Here is a 19,685-nt window from a genome sequence, read left to right on the forward strand (position 1 = left end):
TGGTGTGCCCGTTTGATATCCGCCATCTCCTTGTCCTTCACTGCTAGCTGCTCTCGAAGGTGCTCATTTACTTTCTCACCCTTGCTAACATTTCCCTCACTACTCTTCTCTTTCTCTTCAAGCTGTCTGCGGAGCGTCCTCACGACCTGCTCTGTGCCTCGCAATTGTGCCAAGCAGGACACGATTGCCATTGGCTTACGAACTCTACTGAAATTCTTCTTATGGATCTCGGTCAGGTTATCCAACCAAGTTTGTCCTATACTACCAGGACCTGTCTCTTCATTTGCACAAAACTCAGACCATAGGGGGCATCCTTTCCCCTTAAGGTACTTCCTAATTTCCTCTTCCCATCTGGGACACTGCTCTGCTCTATTGGTCGCTGTGACCTCGAGTTCCTGTGGGTGCATAAGGCGTTCCATTGCCTTCATTGCCATCTCTACCGGAATCTCTGTATCTCTACCATGAATTTGGGACAGGGGGGAATAAAGCGGTGGTGCAGACAGCGGGTATGGCTTAAGCTATTTTCCGATTCACACAACTCCCGAAAGTTTTGCGCAACAAAATATATCGAGTTTACCTTATATCCTTTGTTAGTTCGCATGCAAATTACACACTTCCGAATCTTGGAGGTTTGATCGATACTGGTCTTACGCTTGTGGTTTCTTTTACTTTTCCAATTTGGATTTCCAATTCAAACGTTTTGTGGGTTCTCTTGGAGTGACACAGTCACTTCTGGGTCGAGTCCCATCAAAGGTCGCCAATAACTGTTGCCTTTTTTGCTTGCTATAAATATGGCAGTCAATAAGGTTGCCCTTCTTTTATCTAGAGAGTGATACGATATGCTCTCAGAGTTGCCAGGTATCAAGTGATATCGCCACAAGTTTCAACCGGGTGTCGATCAAAGAGCCAAACAACCAGTTAGTTAGTTCAAGATCAATGGTACTTTATTTACACACAAGATTAACTTATACATGCAACATAAACACTACTAGTTAAACTACACCTAACAACTATGACAACCTGTACTTAACTTCAGGCACCCGGCTTAGGTCAGAGGAACAGTGGCCTTTGTTCGAATCTGGATCTACTGGGTCTGGAGAAGTAACTGCTGCTCAGCTGGGCTCATCCATCTGGTAGCGAGCGTTGAACTTGAACTTGCTTCTGGTCGTGGTGCTGCGATTGGAGATGGACATTGCCGGAGCGCCAGGTCCAAAAGAGATCAAACACATGGCAGTGTCTCTCTTATTCTTGGGGAGTTTCGCGCTCTTTTGGGCGGTCCTTAGGTTTGGACACAATTAATTGGGCAGTTCTCAATCACTGCCTTCGATCTGAGCCAATAAAGGGACGGGTGCCTTGATGGCTGGGCATGTCCTAAGTGGTCATTGACCCTGTTGTTGATGCTTCCTGAGTAAAGGGAGTGGCGCCGAAATGTCTGGACTTGTATCGGTTACCTGAGTATCAATCCTTTGTCGTACGGAGATGGGTCATTAAAATGCTAATCGGTTGGGTGTTTCGATGCTATCTGGATTCTTTGCTCACAAATATACATTCAGACTCTGTGCCTGCCTGAATCTTACATTGTCCAAATTTCCCTTTAGGCTTTGCGAACTTCCATGTTTCTTATTGTAAGTGGCCATCCCAGATGGCTCCATCCCCATACTCGTACACCGCCCCCTTTACCGGCTGCATCTGACGCACCACCCGGCCCATGGGCAACAGGTCAAGCGCATTTGCAGCTTCTTCCTGTGTGCCCAAACCCCTGGCGTGGTATCTCTCGCATACTCCCTATCCACAAACAAAATCTCATCGATCAGCTCTTGACACAACTGCCTTGCCTCCCTATCCATACGAGCCTTGTACGAGATGACCTCCCCCCTAATAACCGCCTTTAATGCCTCCCACAACGTGGAGGGGGACACTGTCCCATTCCCATTCCGTGCCATAGTTCCACATATTGCCCAAGACATCTTACCATAAATCCCAAGGTCAGGCTGCAGACCCAAGTCCAACCTCCACCCTGTATGCTGCACCCGACACCCCTCCAGCTTCAAATCCACCAATGCGGCGCATGGTCCGAAATGACCACCGCCGAATACCCTGTACTTTTTACCGCAGGGAGGAAAGTCTTACCCACAACAAAGAAATCAATCCTTGTGCATTGGCGGAATAAAACAAAAACTCCTCACCCTCCCGGGTTCACAAACCACAACGGATCCACCCCTCCAGTCTCCTCCATAAATGCTGCCAAAACCTTCGCCATCCCCGAAAGGGACAACAACCTTGGCCTGGAGTGATCTAACCTTGGATTCAAGACAGTTAAAATCCCCTCTAAAATCAGCTGCTGTGACTCCAACTCTGGAATGAAAGGTAACAGCCTTTCTATGAACTTAACATTATCCCACTTCGGGGCATACACGTTCACTAACACCACTGCTTTCCCCTCCAGTGAACCTGTAACCATGACATAGCGAGCATCCTGATCGTCCACCACCGTCCTTGCCTGGAAAAGAACCCTCTTTTAAACCAAAATCACCACCCCCCAATATATGCAATATTAATAAGACAAATGTGCAATATTTTGAAAATAGGTTTGAGGTTTTCAGCTATCATAGTCACTACCAGAATGAGAAGAATGGTCTCAGAAGGGTTTCGCAATCCAACTGTTCCAAAAAACAAGCCTCTTGTATAAAATCATAGAGTAGAATTCCTACAGTGTAGAAGGACATTGGACCCATGGAGTATGCACTGCCCTCTGAAAGAGCAACCTATCTAGGCCCACTCCCACCCCATACCCCAGCAATCCCACCTAACCAATACTCCTAAACTGCACATTTTTGGACTGTGGGAGGAAACCAGAGCACCCGGACATGGGGAGAACGTACAAACTCCACACAGGCAGTTACCCAAGGCTGGAATTGAACCTGGGTCCCTGACGCGGTGAGGCAGCAGTGCTAACCACTGTGCCACTGTTATATTTTCAAAGGTGGTGACAATCCATTAAGTGAAGTGTTTCTAACGGTGTGTTCCAGTTTAAAAAAAAAAAATCTTCAAGAGTAAACTGTTTCTATTTTATCAGAATTAATATATTCGGAAAATTGGGGATGGAAAAGAATTGATAAATCTCTACGTATTGGCTTCTGCACGCTTGACTCATGCTTTGCTTATGCTTGTTGCCTGCCATTTCCAAACACAGCGTCCGGTTTAATAGACCTTTCGCTTATTGCCAACTGTGATAAATGTCGGAAATATATTTGGTGCAGTAGGGGTTAAAATACCTCTGTTAGCACATGACTGTTGCAGTCATTTTTCTCAAAATCCTGGTTTGAAAGGTCTTTTTGGAGACAGAGGTGCAATTAAAGCATTGTAAAAGTTTGGGCTAATGGGCTTTTGTTTATATTAAGAAGGTTCCCTGGGGAGTAGATAATTAGAGACATGGGGGCAGGATTCTCCACCCCGCCACATTTCTGCCCCGACCCACCGGTGGGATTCTCTGTTACACCGGCTGATCAATGGCGTTTCCCATTGTGGAGCAGCCCCATGCTGTTGGGAAATCCCTGGGCTCCGGCAAAACGGAGAATCCCGCCCATTGTGTTCAGTGTTAGTAAGATTATACAGTTAACTGGGAGGAGCCAGGGGCTGAAGCAGTTTCTGCAATTAAAAAGTTTAGTTTTAGATTGGGATGGGTCAAGACAAGCAGCTGCTCTGAATACAGTGATGTGGACAGACTAGCAATTCCTGTCAAAACAGTTCAGTTAAAAATTCGACTGGGGATAGACCAGAAGCCTGTGAATAATAGGACAGAAACAATATCCAAGGCTGGCAGTTTAAACAGTAGTTGAGACAAGCAAGAATCTGCAGCTGGTTGCTAAAGGATGTCTCTTTCTCAAACTGGTTTACCCAAGACATCTGTTTACATCAAGTATTCATGAGTCTGCAAACTGTATTTAAAAGTGGATTGTGACCAGAGATGGAGATAAAAGATAGCAGTTAGGAATTAATGTTTCCTTGTAATTATTAACCATTATTTAATGGGCAATTGTAAGCTATTTTCTTGTGTGATGTTAAAGATATTTTAATCCGGTGTTAGTATTAAAGTTTATTTAATATACTATATTCCTATTTTGTGTGCAAAATCACTCCTGGAGTGAGGTATCCTTTCCTCTCAGTCTTACAAAATTAAAGAATATCGGTGTTTCTGTCCAGTATCCCTGCAAATATTGGGGTCTGGTCTGGGATTGTAATACAACCTTCTGTAATCTCTCTTTTTACACAAATAGTGCCTGATTCCTTTGCATAGCTCAATTCGAAAGGTCTGTTAAGATGAAGGTGGATCACTGAATCTTGCTGCACTGCCCCAACTTGCCAGAATTGCACATTTCAACCCTTATTGTCAGCCATGCAGCACTGTCTGTTAGTCTTGCACCTCAACTGTTTTCTGAACACCGCCAGTTACCAGCTAAACAAAATCAAGTTCTTCAGTTAGATTCTCCAAGGAAACTTGGCGAGTAATCAGCCCATTTCCAAAGGCTAGCCCTGTTTTCAAAGCACTTCACAGTGCAGTCCTGTAGATCAAAATGGATTGTCATTTGGAGGAATCAAGAGAGAACAGTCAAAGAAGTAACGTGCAGGAGACTATTTTTCCTGGTTCATTGGACAGTTCAGTTGAAACATCTAATTCAGGATAGAGAACAAATAGTAGTCAAGGTAACAATTGTACATATACCCACTGCTGCAAATTAACACAATACTGAATTGCTTCTCCCTGATTAACAGCAGCAACCACTCACCATGTCTGTGACTGATTCGTCATATGTGGCGAGCATATTGGACAAACTTGCTCTCAAAGATGCTAATTGTAGAAATGTTTCTTTCACCAGGAGTTTTAGACCATTCAAACTCAGCGAGGTAAAATTCTGCTGATATCAATGGCTTATATCCAGTATTCATGGTGATTAAATTAAATATTGAGAAACATTTGTTCAGTATTTGTTTAATCATGATCAGCTCAACCCGATCCCTTTTTTACCCCCATTAAAAATTGAGAAGAACTGCCCCTTTTTCATGACTGGATTCATTCCAAATAAAAACTTGGAAGTTTTTGTTACCTGGCCCTGACTGAGCACCATGATGCGATCACAGCTGAGTACTGTATTCAAACGATGTGCAATGGTCAACATTGTACATTCAGCAAATGATTCCCGGATAGTCTCTTGCACCAGAGAATCAGTCTCTGTATCCATGGCGGCGGTAGCTTCGTCTAACACTAGAATCTGTAACATTCAAAAAGAAAGTTTTACATAATGAATAGGCTAAAGAAAAGGTTCAAAACAATTACTCATCTGGTGGAGCAATGATCTCTTAACCGACTAAAATAGGAATGTTCAAGAGTCCAGAATTAGTTGAGTGCAGATATCTTGGGAGGGTTGGGCTGGAACAGGGGCAAGGCCTCTAAATTGGGAGGGAAATGAAATTTTACAAAGCTGATAGGTGAGCTGGTGAAAGCGGACTGGATACAGCTATTAGAAGGAAAAACTGTCAAATCATTCAAAGGATTCTATAGGCAGTGTAATCATGTCCCCACAAATAAAAAGGGAGGTATGGCCAAATCTAGAGCTCCCTGATTATCCAGAAGCATATTGGCCCAGATAAAGCAGAAAAAGAAAACTTACGAGTCACAAAAGACTTAATACAGTATAAAACCTAGCGGATAATAAAAAGTACCGGGGTGAAAGAAATATGTAAATCAGGGAAGCAAAACGAGGATGCATAAAATATTGGGCGGTAGAATCAAAGAAAATTCTAAGATGTTTCAACACTATATTAAGAGAAACTAAGGAAAAGGTAGGGCCTAACAGAAATATACATGGTAATTTGTGGGTTGATGCAGAAGGTGTGGACAGGGTTCTCAATGAGTGCTTGGTCTCGGTCTTCACCAAGGAGAGGAATAATGCAGATATTCTAGTTAAAGAGGAGTGTGAATACAATAAGCACAGTGAGAGAGGAAATACAGGAGGTACTGCATCCTTGAAGGTGATAAATCATTAGGGCCAGATGGAATATATCCTAGGCTGTCGAAAGAAGCGAGGGAGGAAATAGCAATTGCTCTGAGGATCATTTTCCAATCCTCACGAGACACACACAAAGTCGCAGAGGATTGGAGGTCTGCGAACGTCATCCCATTATTTAAAAAGGGAGTGAGGGATAGACCAGAAAACTATAGGCCGGTCAGTTTGACTTCAGTAATAGGCAAATATTGGAACCAATTCTGAGATAGGATGTCACTTGGAAAGGCACAGATTGATCAGGGATAGTCAGCATGGTTTTGTTAGTGGAAGATCTTGGCTGGGATTCTCCCGCAATTGGCGGGACGGCCCGACGCCGGCGCCAAGAGTGGCGCAAACCACTCCGGCGTCGGGCCACCCGGAAGTTGCGGAATCCTCCGGTGGCGGCGGGGTTGGTGCCGTGCCAACTGGCGCCGAGGGGCCGCCCTGGGCTGGCGCGTGCGCAAAACCGCCGCCGTGTTTCCTGCGCATGCGCAGGGGGTTTCTTCTCCGCGCCGGCCATGGCGGAGCCTTACAGAGGCCGGCGCGGAGGGAAAGAGTGCCCCCATGGCACAGGCCCGCCTGCAGATCGGTGGGCCCCGATCGCGGTCCAGGCTACTGTGGCCACCCCCCCCCCCGGGGCCGGAGAATCGCACCCCATGTCTTACTAACCGAGTAGAATTTTTTGAAGAAGTAAAAAGGAGGGTTAAGAGGGTAGTGCAGTGGATGTTGTCTACATGGATTTCAGTAAGGCATTTGACAAGGTACAAGGTGGCAACTGGTCAGGAAATTAAGATCTGGAATACAGGGGAAGGTGGCAGGTTGGATTCAAAATTGATTCAGTGACAGAAAAAAGGGTCATTTCGATGGATGTTTTGCAAATGTGAAACAGTTTCCACCGGTGCTCCACAGGGCTCAGTGTTGGGGCCCTTGCTGTTTGTTGTATATAGTAATGATTTAGACTTAAATGTGGAAGGCATGATTTGGAAATTTGTAGACAACACCAAAATTGGCCATGTTGCTTATCGGAAAGTGGACAGATGGCAACCCCAGAAGGATATCAATGGTTTGGTTGAGTAGGCAGAGAAGTAGCAAATGGATTTCAATCTGGAAAAAGGTGGTAATGTATTTCGGGAGGGCAAACAAAGCAAGGGAATACTCAATAAATGGAAAGATATTGAGAGGGGTTGAGGAAGTGAGAGGCCTCGGAGCACATGTCCACAAGTCCTCAAGGGTGGCAGGACAGGTGGACAAGGTGGTCAAGAAAACATATGGAATGCTTTCCTTAGTAGGGTAAGGTATTGAATAGAAAAAAGGAATATAATGATGGATACAAGCAATTTACTGCGGATGCTGGAATTTGAAACCAAAGAGAAAATGCTGGAAAATCTCAGCAGGTCTGGCAGCATCTGTAGGGAAAGGAGCTAACATTTTGAGTCCAGATGACACTTTGTCAAAACTAAAAGACAGAAAAGTGGGAAATATTTATACTGTGGAGTGAGAATGAAAGATGAGTCATAGCCACAGAAACCCAGGGAAACGGGGTGCTAACAGCCACAGAAACCAAGAGGAAAGAGTGCTAATGGCAGTCCCCAGAGAGGACAATAGGTGTGAAAAGTCAAACAGCAGATAAAATAATACCAGAGGGTAAGCTGTGACAGATATCGATATAGGGGAAGGGGGAAGCAAAGGGGACTGCCATTAGCCCTGGATTGATTGCCTAATGGATTGATTGTCACATGCACTGAAGTACAGTGGAAAGTATTTTTATGCGGCCAAGGGAACGTACACAGTACGTACATAGTCGACAAATAAAGAATCATAAGAGTACATTGACAAATGGTACATCGACAGTGATTGGTTGCAGTGTGGAACAAGGGGCCAAACAAAGCAAATACGTGTGCAAGAGCAGCATAGGGTGTCGTGAATAGTGTTCTTACAGGGATCAGATCAGACCGAGAGAGAGTTGTTGAGGAGTCTAGTAGCTGTAGGGAAGAAGCTGTTCCTATGTCTGGATGTGCGGGGGTCTTCAGACTTCTGTACCTTCTGCCTGATGGAAGGGTCTGCAAGAAGGCAAAGCCTGGGTGGGAGGGGTCTCTGATAATGCTGTCTGCCTTCCTGAGGCAGCGGGAGGTGTATACAGAATCAATGTGTGAGTGGCAAGCTTGTGTGATGCATTGGGCTGAGCTCACCACACTGCAGTTTCTTGCGATCTTGGGCTGAGCAGCTACCATACAAAGCTGTGATGCAACCGGATAGCATGCTCTCTATGGCACATCTGTAGAAGTTTGAGAGAGTCGATGCAGTCATGCCGAATTTCTTTTAACTTCCGTAGGAAGTAGAGACGTTGTTGGGCTTTCTTGACTGTTGCATCAACGTGAGTGGACCAGGACAGACTGTTGGTGATTGTGACCGCCAGAAACATAAAGCTATCGTGCTGCGCTTCCTGAAGTTGATGATCAATTCCTTGGTCTTTCCGACATTTAGAGAGAGGTTGTTTTCGGTACACCATGCAACCAAGTGATTTATCTCCCTTCTGTAGTCTGATTCATCGTTTGAGATATGACCCACCAGTCGTATCATCCACAAACTTATAGATTGAGCTGGAGTTAAGTCTTGCCACACAGTCGTGTGTATATAAGGAGTACAGTAGAGGACTGAGCACACATCCTTGCGGGGCCCCGCTGTTCGGGACTGTTGTGGAGGAGGTGCTGTTGCCTATCCTGACAGATTGCGGTCTGTTGGTGAGGAAGTCAAGGATCCAGCTGCACAGGGAGGGGTCAAGTCCAAGATTGCAGTGTGGTTATAAGTCTTGTGGGGATAATGGTGTTGAAGGTGGAGCTGTAATCTATGAACAGCAGTCTCACATAGGTGTCCTTGTTGTCGAGGTGTACGAGTGTTGATTATAGAGCCAGGGAGGTAGCATCTGCTGTGGATCGGTTTCTGTGATAGGAGAACTGCAATGGATCGAGACTGTCTGAGAGGCTGGCGTTGATCCATCTCATGACTAATTGCGCGAAGCATTTCATGATAACAGACGTCAGGGCCACCGGTTGGCAGTCGTTGAGGCAGGCTACCTTGTTCTTCTTTGGTACTGGTATTATGGTGGTCTTCTTGAAGGAGGTGAGGATCTCAAAGAGGAGGAGTGAGGTGTTGAAGATGTCTGCGAATACACTCGCCAGCTGGTCTGCGCAGACTCTGAGTGCTCACCCAGGGACTCAGTCGGGGCCCGTCGCTTTCCGCGGAATCACTTTCAAGAAGGCAGCTCTTACCTCTGAGGATGTAATGGGTATGGGTGTGTCCAGGGCTGTTGGGGCGGGTGGCCCTGATGCATTGCCTGACTGCTCAAAACGAGCATAGAACTTATCAGTTCATCGGGGAGGGATGCTCCAGCCCCAGATATTCCGCCTGGCGTTGCTTTGTTGCCTGTGATCTCATGTGTGCCTTGGCATTGTAATCGTGGGTTTGTGTCATTGGCCTGGGACTCTAGTTTGATGAGATATTCTTTTTGCACCCTGATGGCTTTCCATACGTCGTACCTGGATTTCTTATGTAGGTCAGGGTCGTAGGACTTGAACGCCTTTGTACGGAACTTCAGCAGGGAGTGAACCCTTTGGTTGAGCCAGGGTTTCCGATTGGGGAACACCCGTATTGTCTTCTGTGGTACACAGTCCTCGACACACTTACTGATGAAGTCTCTGACGTTGGTTGCGTACTCATCCAGGTTAGCTGCCGCGGCCTTCGATATGGACCAGTCCAGACTTCAAACAGTCGCGGAGGATGTCCTCGGACCAGCACTGCACAGTTTTCTTGACTGGCTCAGCACACTAGAGTTTCTGTTTGTAAGCCGGAAGTAGGAGTACCAACCTGTGGTCGGATTTGCCAAAGTGTGGTCGGTAGGTGTCTTTGATGATCGTGTAACAGTGGTCTAGGGTGTTTGCACCTCTGGTGGGGCAGGAGATATGTTGATGAGTTTGGTTAGAACCTACCCGAGGTTGACCTGCTTGAAGTCTCCAGCCACCATTGTCAGGGCTTCACGGTGATTTGTCTCTTGGTTGTTGATGGTGGAGTGTAGTTCGTCAAGTGCTTTCTTCACTTCCGCCTGGGGTGGAATGTAGACTGCTGTGATGAGTACAGAGGTGAATTCACGTGGGAGGTAGAAAGGGCGACACTTCACGGTCAGGTATTCTAGGCTTGGGGAGCAGTGGCATGCTAGGGACACCACAGCCGAGCACCAGGAGGTGTTGATGAGTAGGCAAACATACCTACCGACCACACTTCGGCAAATCCGACCACAGGTCGGTACTCCTACTTCCGGCTTACAAACAGCAGCTCAAGCGTGCTGAGCCAGTCAAGAAAACTGTGCGGTGCTGGTCCCAGGACAACCTCCGCGACTGTTTGCAGGCAAACACCCCCGCCCTTCGACTTGCCTGAGCCAATCCTGCAGTCTTCCGGTGGATTGAAAAGCCTTCGGGTTGGATGGCGCAGTCTGGTGTGGCCAGAGTAAACCATGACTCGGTGAAGCAGAGCACACACAGTTTCTCACTTTTCTCTGGGAAGCAAGTTCAGCATCGACGTCATCCAGCTTGTTCTCAATCGCTTGGACGTTCGCCAGGAGTACGCTGGGGAGAAGAGTCTTGAAGCCGCGCAATTTAAGTTTCATCTTCAGGCCGGCGCGTTTTCCCTGCTTCCTGGGTGGCCGGCTGCTCTTGGATGCCAGGGCTGGTTTGCATAAGCTGGCAATGCTGTCTGCCTTCCTAAGGCAGCGGGAGGTGTATACAGAATCAATGGGAGGATGGCAAGCTTGTGTGATGCATTGGGTTGAGTTTACCACACTCTGCAGTTTCTTGCGATTTTGGGCCGAGCAATTGCCACGCCAAGCTGTGATGCAGCCGGATAGGATGCTCTCTATGGCACAGCTGTAGAGGTTTGTGAGAGTCGACACAGACATACCGAATTTCTTTAGCTTCCGGGAAGTAGGAAGTAGAGCATTGTTGGGCTTTCTTGACTATTGCATCAACGTATGTGGACCAGGACAGACTGTTGATGATGGTGACCCCCAGGAACTTAAAGCTATCGACCATCTCCGCTTCAGAGCCATTAATGGAGAGCCATTGATGTAGATGGGCGGGGGGGGGGGGCACTGCTTTGTCCTTTGTCCTGTTGTGGACTCTCCTGAACAGCTCGCAGCACCACTGCTTTGTCCTGCTGTGGATTCCCCTGGGCCACTCTCTCCAGCAGGTTTAGTGGTGAGATCCTGGCCTGTTTGTGTCTCTGGCCCTCTCTTCCTTATTTCAAAACGATCCATTTTAAATCTTACAGTCCTATTGCTTGTTTGCTTTTGACAAAATCACACCCAGAGCACGTGACGTCAGCGTTCGGGGCACGTGACCTGCTCTCTGTCATCGCTTCAGGCAGGAAGCCCGAATTAAATTTTTATTAAATCGCTGATGGGCTCGCTCCGGGCATGTGCACTAATGAGCGGGCACGCATGCGCAACGCAGCCGTCATTTTTAAAGCCGCATGCAGCCGGCATTTTTTAAAGCCAGCTGCTGCGGCCGTTCTACCTGAATTCCCGCGATCGGGAACGCCGCGATGGATGGCTCCAAGACCTTCCCGCCACCCGTCTGTGACTCACCCGCGGTCACGACCCCCACTTTGAAAATACCTGGTCTGACAAGCCTTGGTGAATTCCTGCAGTCCATCTTGTAGATGGTCCATACGGCTGCCACTGTTCGTCAGTGGTGGAGGGTTGAATGTTGTGGAAGGGAGAGCAATCAAGCAGGCTGCTTTGTCCTGGATGGTGTCAAGCTTCTTGAGTGTTGTTGGAGCTGCACTCATCCAAGCAAGTGGAGAGCATTCCATTACACTCCTGACTTATGCCTTGTAGATGGTGGACAGGCTTTGGTAGGTCAGGAGGTGAGTTACTCGCCGCAGGATTCTTAGCCTTTAATCTGCCCTGATAGCCATAGAATTAATATGGCTGGTCCAGTTCAGTTTCTGATCAATGGTAACCCCCAAGATGTTGATTGTGGGGGTTTCAGCGATGGTAAAGCCTTGAATGTCAAGGAGATGTAACACGTTTCCAAAAAGCGTCAATAAAAAGCACACAAAAGGCTACTTAATAAGATAAAAACCCATGGTGTTGGGCGTAGTATATTAGCACAGATAGAGGATTGGCTAAAAATAGAGTGGCCTGGTTTAACAGTAGTTAGCACTGCTGCCTCACAGCACCAGGGACCCGGGTTCGATTCCCAACTTGGGTGACTGTGAGTGGAGTTTGCATATTCTCCGAGTGTATGCTCGGGTTTCCTCCCACAGTCCAATGATCTGCAGGTGAGGTGGATTGGCCATGCTAAAATGCCCCTCAGTGTCCAATGGTTATTTTGGGTTACAGAGATAGGACAGAAGAGTGGGCCTAGATAGGGTGCTCTTTCAGAGAGTCGGTGAAGACTTGATGGGCATAATGGCCTTCTTCTGCACTGGAGGGCTTCTACAACAAAAAATATTCTATAAGATGACAAAGAGCGTCATTTTCAGGATGGCAAATTATAACCAGTGCAGTGCCACAGGGATCAGTGTTAGAAGAATGAGGGGCAACATTGTTGAGACATATACGATTCTCAGGGGGCTTGTCAAGGTAGATGCTGAGAGGTTGTTTCCCCTTGTCGCAGAGTCTAGGAGCAGAGGCATAATCAGATATAGTGGGTCGTCCATTTAATACACAGATGAGGAAGAATTTATTTTCTCAGAGGGTAGTGAATCTAATCATCATAGATTATCATAGAATTTACAGTGCAGAAGGAGGCCATTTGGCCCATCGAGTCTGCACCGGCTCTTGGAAAGAGCACCCTACCCTACCTAAGAAATTCTGTATCACAGAGGGCCGCAGAGGCTGGCTGGTTAAGTATGTTCAAGGCTGAGATAAGATTTTTAAAGGGAATCATGGGTTATGGGGATAAAGTGGGAAGTGGAGTTGAGGGCTATCATATCAGATCAATCATGATCTCATTGAATGACGGAGCATCCTGCATGTTATGGTCTTATGTTGTTGTGAAATTGTTAATCTATAATTATGGACAGGGAACTGATCACCGTGAAATCTTTCAGCTGTTCAGAGAAAATAAGTATGAATTTCTGAAGGGTACGCCATGCTGGAAATCTTATTTTGAAAGAGGTGACTGGAGTGGGTAGTGGATAAGGGAATGTCTATGGATGGTAAGTTATATTGTTCGCTAAAGCTGAAGCTCATGGAATTGAATGCAAATTATTGACCTGCTTAGAAAATTGGGCGAATAGGAAACAGATTAGGGATAATGGCGAGTAGGAGACAGTGTAAGGATAATGGGGAGGTAGTTTAATTGACGGGATGTGACTACTAATGTGCAGCAAGGATCTATTTTGGGACCTTAACTGTCAACCATGGCTCAGTTGGTCGCACTCTTGCTTCCGACCAAGGTTTTGGGGTCAGGTTCCTCTTCAGGGCTTGAACACACAAGTCAAGGCTGGCACTCCAGCTCAATACCGAGGGTGCACTTCACTGACAGAGGTACTATCTTTTGGATTAGATGTAAAACAGAGGTCCCAGCTACCTACTCAGATGGATGTGAACGAGGTTCCATGGCAATATTACATAGAAAAGCAGAGGAGTTATTTATCCCTCAATCAAAAAGACAAGTTATCTGGTGATTATCACTTTGCTGTTTGTGAGAAATTCTTGAGTGCATATTGGTTACTGCGTTGTCCTCGTTTTAAAAGTGACTACACTTCAAAAAGTATGTCATTGGCTGCAAAGCTCTTTGAGACTTCCAGTGTATTGAAAAGCACGACATAAATGCAATTCTTTCTTTCAGAACTATTTGCACAATTCGTTAACAAGTTAGGTAACGGGATAGAAAGCCACATATCCATGACACAAGGGTAGTAGCACTGTAAACAGTTTAAAAATAAATACTGACAGGTTAAATGAATAGGCAAAACCGTGGCAAATGGATTTCAATGTAGACAAGTATGAGGTCTTCCAATTTGGACATAGGGATAGAAAAGGGTACTTTCGATATGGTGATAACCTAAAACCAGTCAAGATCCAAAAGACAGATCATTAAAATGGCATGAAAAGGTACAAAAAAAATAATCAAAAAGGCTAATGCGGTCCTTTATATGTAGAGGAGCAGAATTCAGAAGTTATGCTTCAGCTATATAAAGCCCTGATGAGACTATATCAGAGTACTGAAAGCACCATATCTTAGATAAGCTGTGCTGGCTGTGGAGGAAGTGCAGCACTGATCTACTAGAACGGTACAAGGACTTCAAGGATCAAGTTATGAAGAAAGATTAAACAAACTAGGTAGACAAATGAAATACAAACAGAAAATGCTGGAAAAACTCAGGCGATCTGGCAGCATCTGGGCAGAGAGAAAATAGAGTGAACATTTAGAGTCCGCTCTGGAGGCGAGTCATATGGACTCGAAACGTTAACTGTATTTTCTCTCTCCATAGATGCTGCCAGGCTTAAGTTTTTCCAGCATCTTCTGTTTTTATTTCAGAATTTCCAACAACAGCCATATTTGCTTTTCTATTAGGTTGTACAAATAATGCAAAAACAGAAAATACTGGACAATCTCAGCAGGTCTGACAGCATCTGTGGAGAGAGAAAGGGGGCTAACGTTTCGAGTCTGGATGACTCTTTGTCAAAGCTCCCTTCTCTCTCCACAGATGCTGTCAGACCTGCTGAGATTGTCCTGTATTTTCTGTTTTGCTTCAGATTCCAGTACCACAATAATTTACTTTAGTCATACAGAAATTGGTTACTGCTGAAAAGAGAGACATACTATTAAGTTTTTGTCTTCCACTCACCAGGACAATTACGCAAGGTAACCCAACAGTAAAGGAAACTACAATTTATACTGCATGAGAGGAGTGCTGATTGGTTAGGTTGGCAAGTGGACTTTAACTGGTACACACATTGCCATGCAGAAGAGAACAGTTAACAGCCAAGCTTTTGTTTCAAACTCGAGGCAGGTCGACTGATTGGACAAGGCAATGCCCTGGGGAATGAACAAGAGAATAGCAGTCCCCCAAGCTTTTATTTCGTTAGAAAAGGTGTAATGCATGCACATGCTCCTTTTGTCTGCAAAAGAGAGTGAATATATGTGGCTTTAGCATGCAGTAAGGGAGACTAACTGATCATTTAAAATTGTTTTTCACTATAATTCTTCGCACAAATCACAATTGTTCAGCAAGTTTTGTCCAGTCTCAGATCACATCTAATGTTGGACATCATGTTTTGGGTTTTGCAAGAACGGGCTGGTTGGGTACAGCCAGTACCCAACCAGCCTAATGGACACGCTGTTTGATACAATCTGTATGGCTTTCATACCTGGCATCACACCGGCACTGAAATTTGTATAGCTCATTACTAATGTGTGTGATAGGCAGATGTGTTTTTGATTTTCCAGCACTGTTAGTGGAGGATACCACTCGTGTTGATACCGTTATAAAAATGCAGGCAGGAAAAGACCAGCTGGTTCTCGGACCCTGTCCCAGACATAAAGTTAGTTCCAGGATCACACAAATCATCAGATATAAATCTAAAGCATTATAAGCTCAATTTTCCAATTCATACTTCGCAATTACCAGGCTCCATTACTGGTATTGTAGCTGTTCAAAATTAACACCCTGATGTACATGGAATCTGCTCAGCTTTCAACTCTTACCTTACATCTCCGTAGTAGAGCCCTAGCTACACATAGCAACTGCTTTTCTCCCACTGAGAAGTTCTCTCCATTCTCCACCACTTCAGAGTCCAGTTTTAAAGGCAGTTGAGAGATCTGCATTGTGGAAAAGACACAATGTTTGAAGAAACATTGTAACAAAGTCACACTATTTTTAATTCACGTGTTTCATGCTTTCTATTTCCCAGAGGTCTTTACAACTCCAACAAAGCTAGCTATATTAATCTCAAATTCCAGCCATGCTTCAAATATTTAGTTAAACCAGCACTTCCTGAATGTGAATTAAAGCTCTGTGTACTCTTCCTCAGCTCTGTGCACTCTTCCTCAACCGCAAAGAATATTACTTTGACTTTTTTAAAATAAAACTCATTCTTGGAATGTGCGTCGCTGGCAAGGCCAGCAATTTTGTCCATCTCTAGTTGCCACCTTCTTGAACTGCTACGTTTGTGCGTTATAGGTACACCGACAGCACTGTCAGTTGAGTGGTCCAGGATTTTAATCCAGCAACAACAAAGGAACTGCGATATAGTTCCAAGTCAGGACAATTTGTAACTTGGAGAGGAAATTGCAGGTGGTGTTTCCATGTCTGCTCCCCCTTGCTCTTCTAGGTGGTAGATGTTGTGGTTCAATAGGTGCTGTCGAAGGAGCCTAGGCACACAGCTACTTCTCTGAAAGTGGTGAATGTGGTGCTGATCAAGATGTCTGCTGTCATGGGTGATGTCGCGCTTGAGTGTTGCTGCACTCATCAGGCAAGTGTTGAGTATTGCATCACACACCTCACTTGGGCCTTGTAGATGTTGGGAAGGTTTTGGGGAGTCAGGGGGTGACATAGAATGCCCAGCCTCAAATATACTTTTGTAGCCAGGTTATATATGGCTGATCCAAATAAGTTACTTGTCAATGGTAATCCTCAGGATGTTGATGTTAAGTTATTCAGTGACATTAATGTCACTGAATGTCAAGGGCAAATGGCTAGACTCTCTCTTGTTGGAGATGATCATTGCCAGGCCCTCGTGTGGCATGAACGCCCCTCATCAGTCACCAGCTCGAGCCTGAATGCTGTACAGACACAAGCAAACACGGACTGCTTTATATCAGAGGAGTTGTAAATGGTTCTGAACGCCGTGCAATCATTTAAAAAAAATTTTTAAACATATTTTTATTGGAATTTTTGCACTTATCAAAACTTTGCAGAACATAAAAACAAAAATAATAACCAAAACAATAACAACACCAATACAAGTATCACAGTAGTCCCAGTACAATCATTTCCTTACATTGGTGTGCATTATGTTTTTTTAAGAAAGTGTTTCCATTTGGATTTTTAACTTTATACAAAAATTATACACAACTTTACATTCATACTTACAATGACCGACAGAACTCTTTACATTGTTTATAATTACATTTGTTTTGCTTGTCCACTGCCACCTCGACAGCTGCCAGGAGGTCTTTTTTCATCTACTCCCTATGACGCTGAAGCTCGGAGTTGATGAAGCACATCACTTTGTCCATCAGTGCTTGGGTCTGCGCTGGGAGCTCTGCGGGGTCGACCCTCACCGGTTCTTTGCCTCCATGTCCAGATTCCCTGCTCCAAGGCAGAGGTTTCTTTCCCCTTGTCTTTATTGGCTTTTTGTCTGGGAAGCTGATTCTTTCCCATCCTGCTTGGCAGTGTGGTCGGTGGGGGGTTAGTCTGGGGGATTATGAATACTTTTGGTGCCCATTTGTTGGAGTTAAAAGGCATTAGTCAATGTTCTTAGACGAGAGCCACCTTTCGGGTGACCGCTCAGCTCATAGCTGCCATCGCAAGTCATAACACAGTGCAATCATCACTGATGGGAGCCCTGCAGCAGCATCCTTGGGATGAGATTAATTGATCTCCAACAACCACAAACATCTTCCTTTGTGCTGGGTATGACTCCAATCAAATGAGTGTTTTCCCCCGATTCCCACTGACTTCAATTTTACTAGACTCCTTGACGCCACACTTGGTTAAATATTGAAATTTTTTGAAAATGTTTCTATCAAGAGTTTTTTCTTTTTATACACAACCAAAATAAACATAAGCAAATCTATACATACCAGTTACAGTTTACAATTTACAAGTGCCCAGCGTTTGAATTAGCCACCTAACCTCAATTCCCCCTACTTCCCCAAAAACACTTCCCTTTCTTGCTACCTGCATGTTTTCTTTGGTCGCTGGTTCATCAGTCCTGTACATACTGGGGTAGCATAGTGATACATCGTGGTAGGTTGTTCTTTTCTGTCCGGGGGGAGGTATGGTTGGGTTGTGCCTCCCTATTTCACCCCCCCCTCCCCTCCTCCCTTTTTGTTGGCGTCTGTGTTCCCTCCGACAGTTCCCCTCCCCCTGGCCTATTGGCTGCTGGCTACAAGCAGATCCTGGAACAGGTTGGTGAATGGCCTCCACGTCTTGTGGAAGTCCTCTTCCAACCCCCGGACGGTGAATTTGATTTTCTCCATTTGGAGAAATTCCGACAGGTCAGCCAGCTTTAGGTGGTACTGCTGATCGCCAGCCTAGCAGGATTCTTTGGCGGACGATTAGGGAGGCAAAGGCGAGGGTCTTGGCCCTCCTCCCATAAAGAGTTTTGGCTGTTCTGATATCGCAAAGACTGCCACTTGTCGGGCACGGCTCCACCCTCATCCCCACAACCTTGGACATCGCCTCAAAGAAGGCTGTCCATGAACCTCAAGTCTGGGACATGCCCAGAACATGTGGGCGTGGTTGGCTGGGCCTCCCTGGCACCATTCACATTTGTCCTCCACCTCCGAGAAGAACCTGCTCATTCAGGTTCTGGTTAGGTGTGTTCGATGTACCACTTCCAACTGCATTAGGACACAGAACATAGTGCAGAACGAGGCCATTCGGCCCATCGAGTCTGCACCGACCCATTTAAGCCCTCACTTCCACCCTATCCCCGTGACCCAATAACCCCTCTAATCTTTTTGGACATCAAGGGCAATTTAGCATGGCCAATCCACCTAACCTACACGTCTTTGGACTGTGGGAGGAAACCGGAGCACCCGGAGGAAACCCACGCAGACACGGGGAGAACGTGCAGACTCCGCACAGACAGTGACCCAGCGGGGAATCGAACCTGTGACCTTGGTGCTGTGAAGCCACAGTGCTAGCCACTTGTGCTACCGTGCTGCCCACTTTGGCTTGCTCATGTGGAGTTGACCCTGTTCAGTGCTTCACTCGAGAGTCCCCACCCTATTTCAAACCCTAGCTCTTCCTCCCATTTCTCTCTCGTTTCGTCCAGTGGGAGCGTGCCTTCCCCAATAGTCTCCCATACAAGTCCCCGCAGTTCCCCCTCCCCCAAGTTGTCTGCATCTCGTAACTTTTTGAATAGTAATTGTTTCCCAATGTTGGAGGGTTTCAATTTGTATGTATCATAGCTCGTTCTCTCCGGTCAGTTAGAATTTGTCTGTCAGTTCCTCTAGCGTTGTCAGTCTGTTGTCCCGTGAAGAAGTCCCCGACTGTCAGTGACCCCACTGTCCTGTCTCCACCTTTTGAAGGTGGCATCCACTTTGGTGAACGCGAAGCTCTGGTTGTTGCAGATGGGGGCCTTGATGGACATTTCAGTCAGACCGATGAGATGTCTTAACTGGGGTAATATTGCAGGTTTGGGAGGACCAGGCTCCCACCCCCCACAGAGACACAGATACACACACACACACACACCATTATCATTTTTTCTACTGAGTTTAAAAAAGAGGTCTTGGTATGTAGATCGGTATGGATCTGAACAGGAAGAGGTACCTGGGCAGTACGTTAATCTTGATCGTATGCATCCTCCGCACCAGCGAAAGTGGGAATGTGTCCCACCTCTACAGGCCCTTTTTAAACTTCCTCCACCAGGCTGTCCAGGTTCCATTTGTGGACTTGTGT

At 45.9% G+C, this 19,685-nt stretch overlaps 1 protein-coding gene across 4 annotated transcripts in view; it reads right to left on the reverse strand.

The window, feature by feature from the left end:
• The window catches only part of abcc5 (ATP-binding cassette, sub-family C (CFTR/MRP), member 5), a 194,304-nt gene that overhangs the window by 12,817 nt on the left and 161,802 nt on the right, over positions 1-19,685 (reverse strand). For 3 of the 4 annotated variants that reach the window (XM_072474195.1, XM_072474194.1, XM_072474196.1), the window contains 2 exons: positions 15,758-15,871; positions 5,106-5,270 (listed from right to left, as the gene is read on the reverse strand). In XM_072474195.1, coding sequence (XP_072330296.1) covers positions 5,106-5,270; positions 15,758-15,871 — 279 coding nt within the window. Of the gene's footprint in view, positions 1-5,105; positions 5,271-15,757; positions 15,872-19,685 lie in introns of those variants that run through there. The other variant, XR_011934457.1, reaches the window with a different exon arrangement.

This window comes from Scyliorhinus torazame, chromosome 14 (genome assembly GCF_047496885.1).
Source record: "Scyliorhinus torazame isolate Kashiwa2021f chromosome 14, sScyTor2.1, whole genome shotgun sequence".
NCBI lineage: Eukaryota > Metazoa > Chordata > Chondrichthyes > Carcharhiniformes > Scyliorhinidae > Scyliorhinus > Scyliorhinus torazame.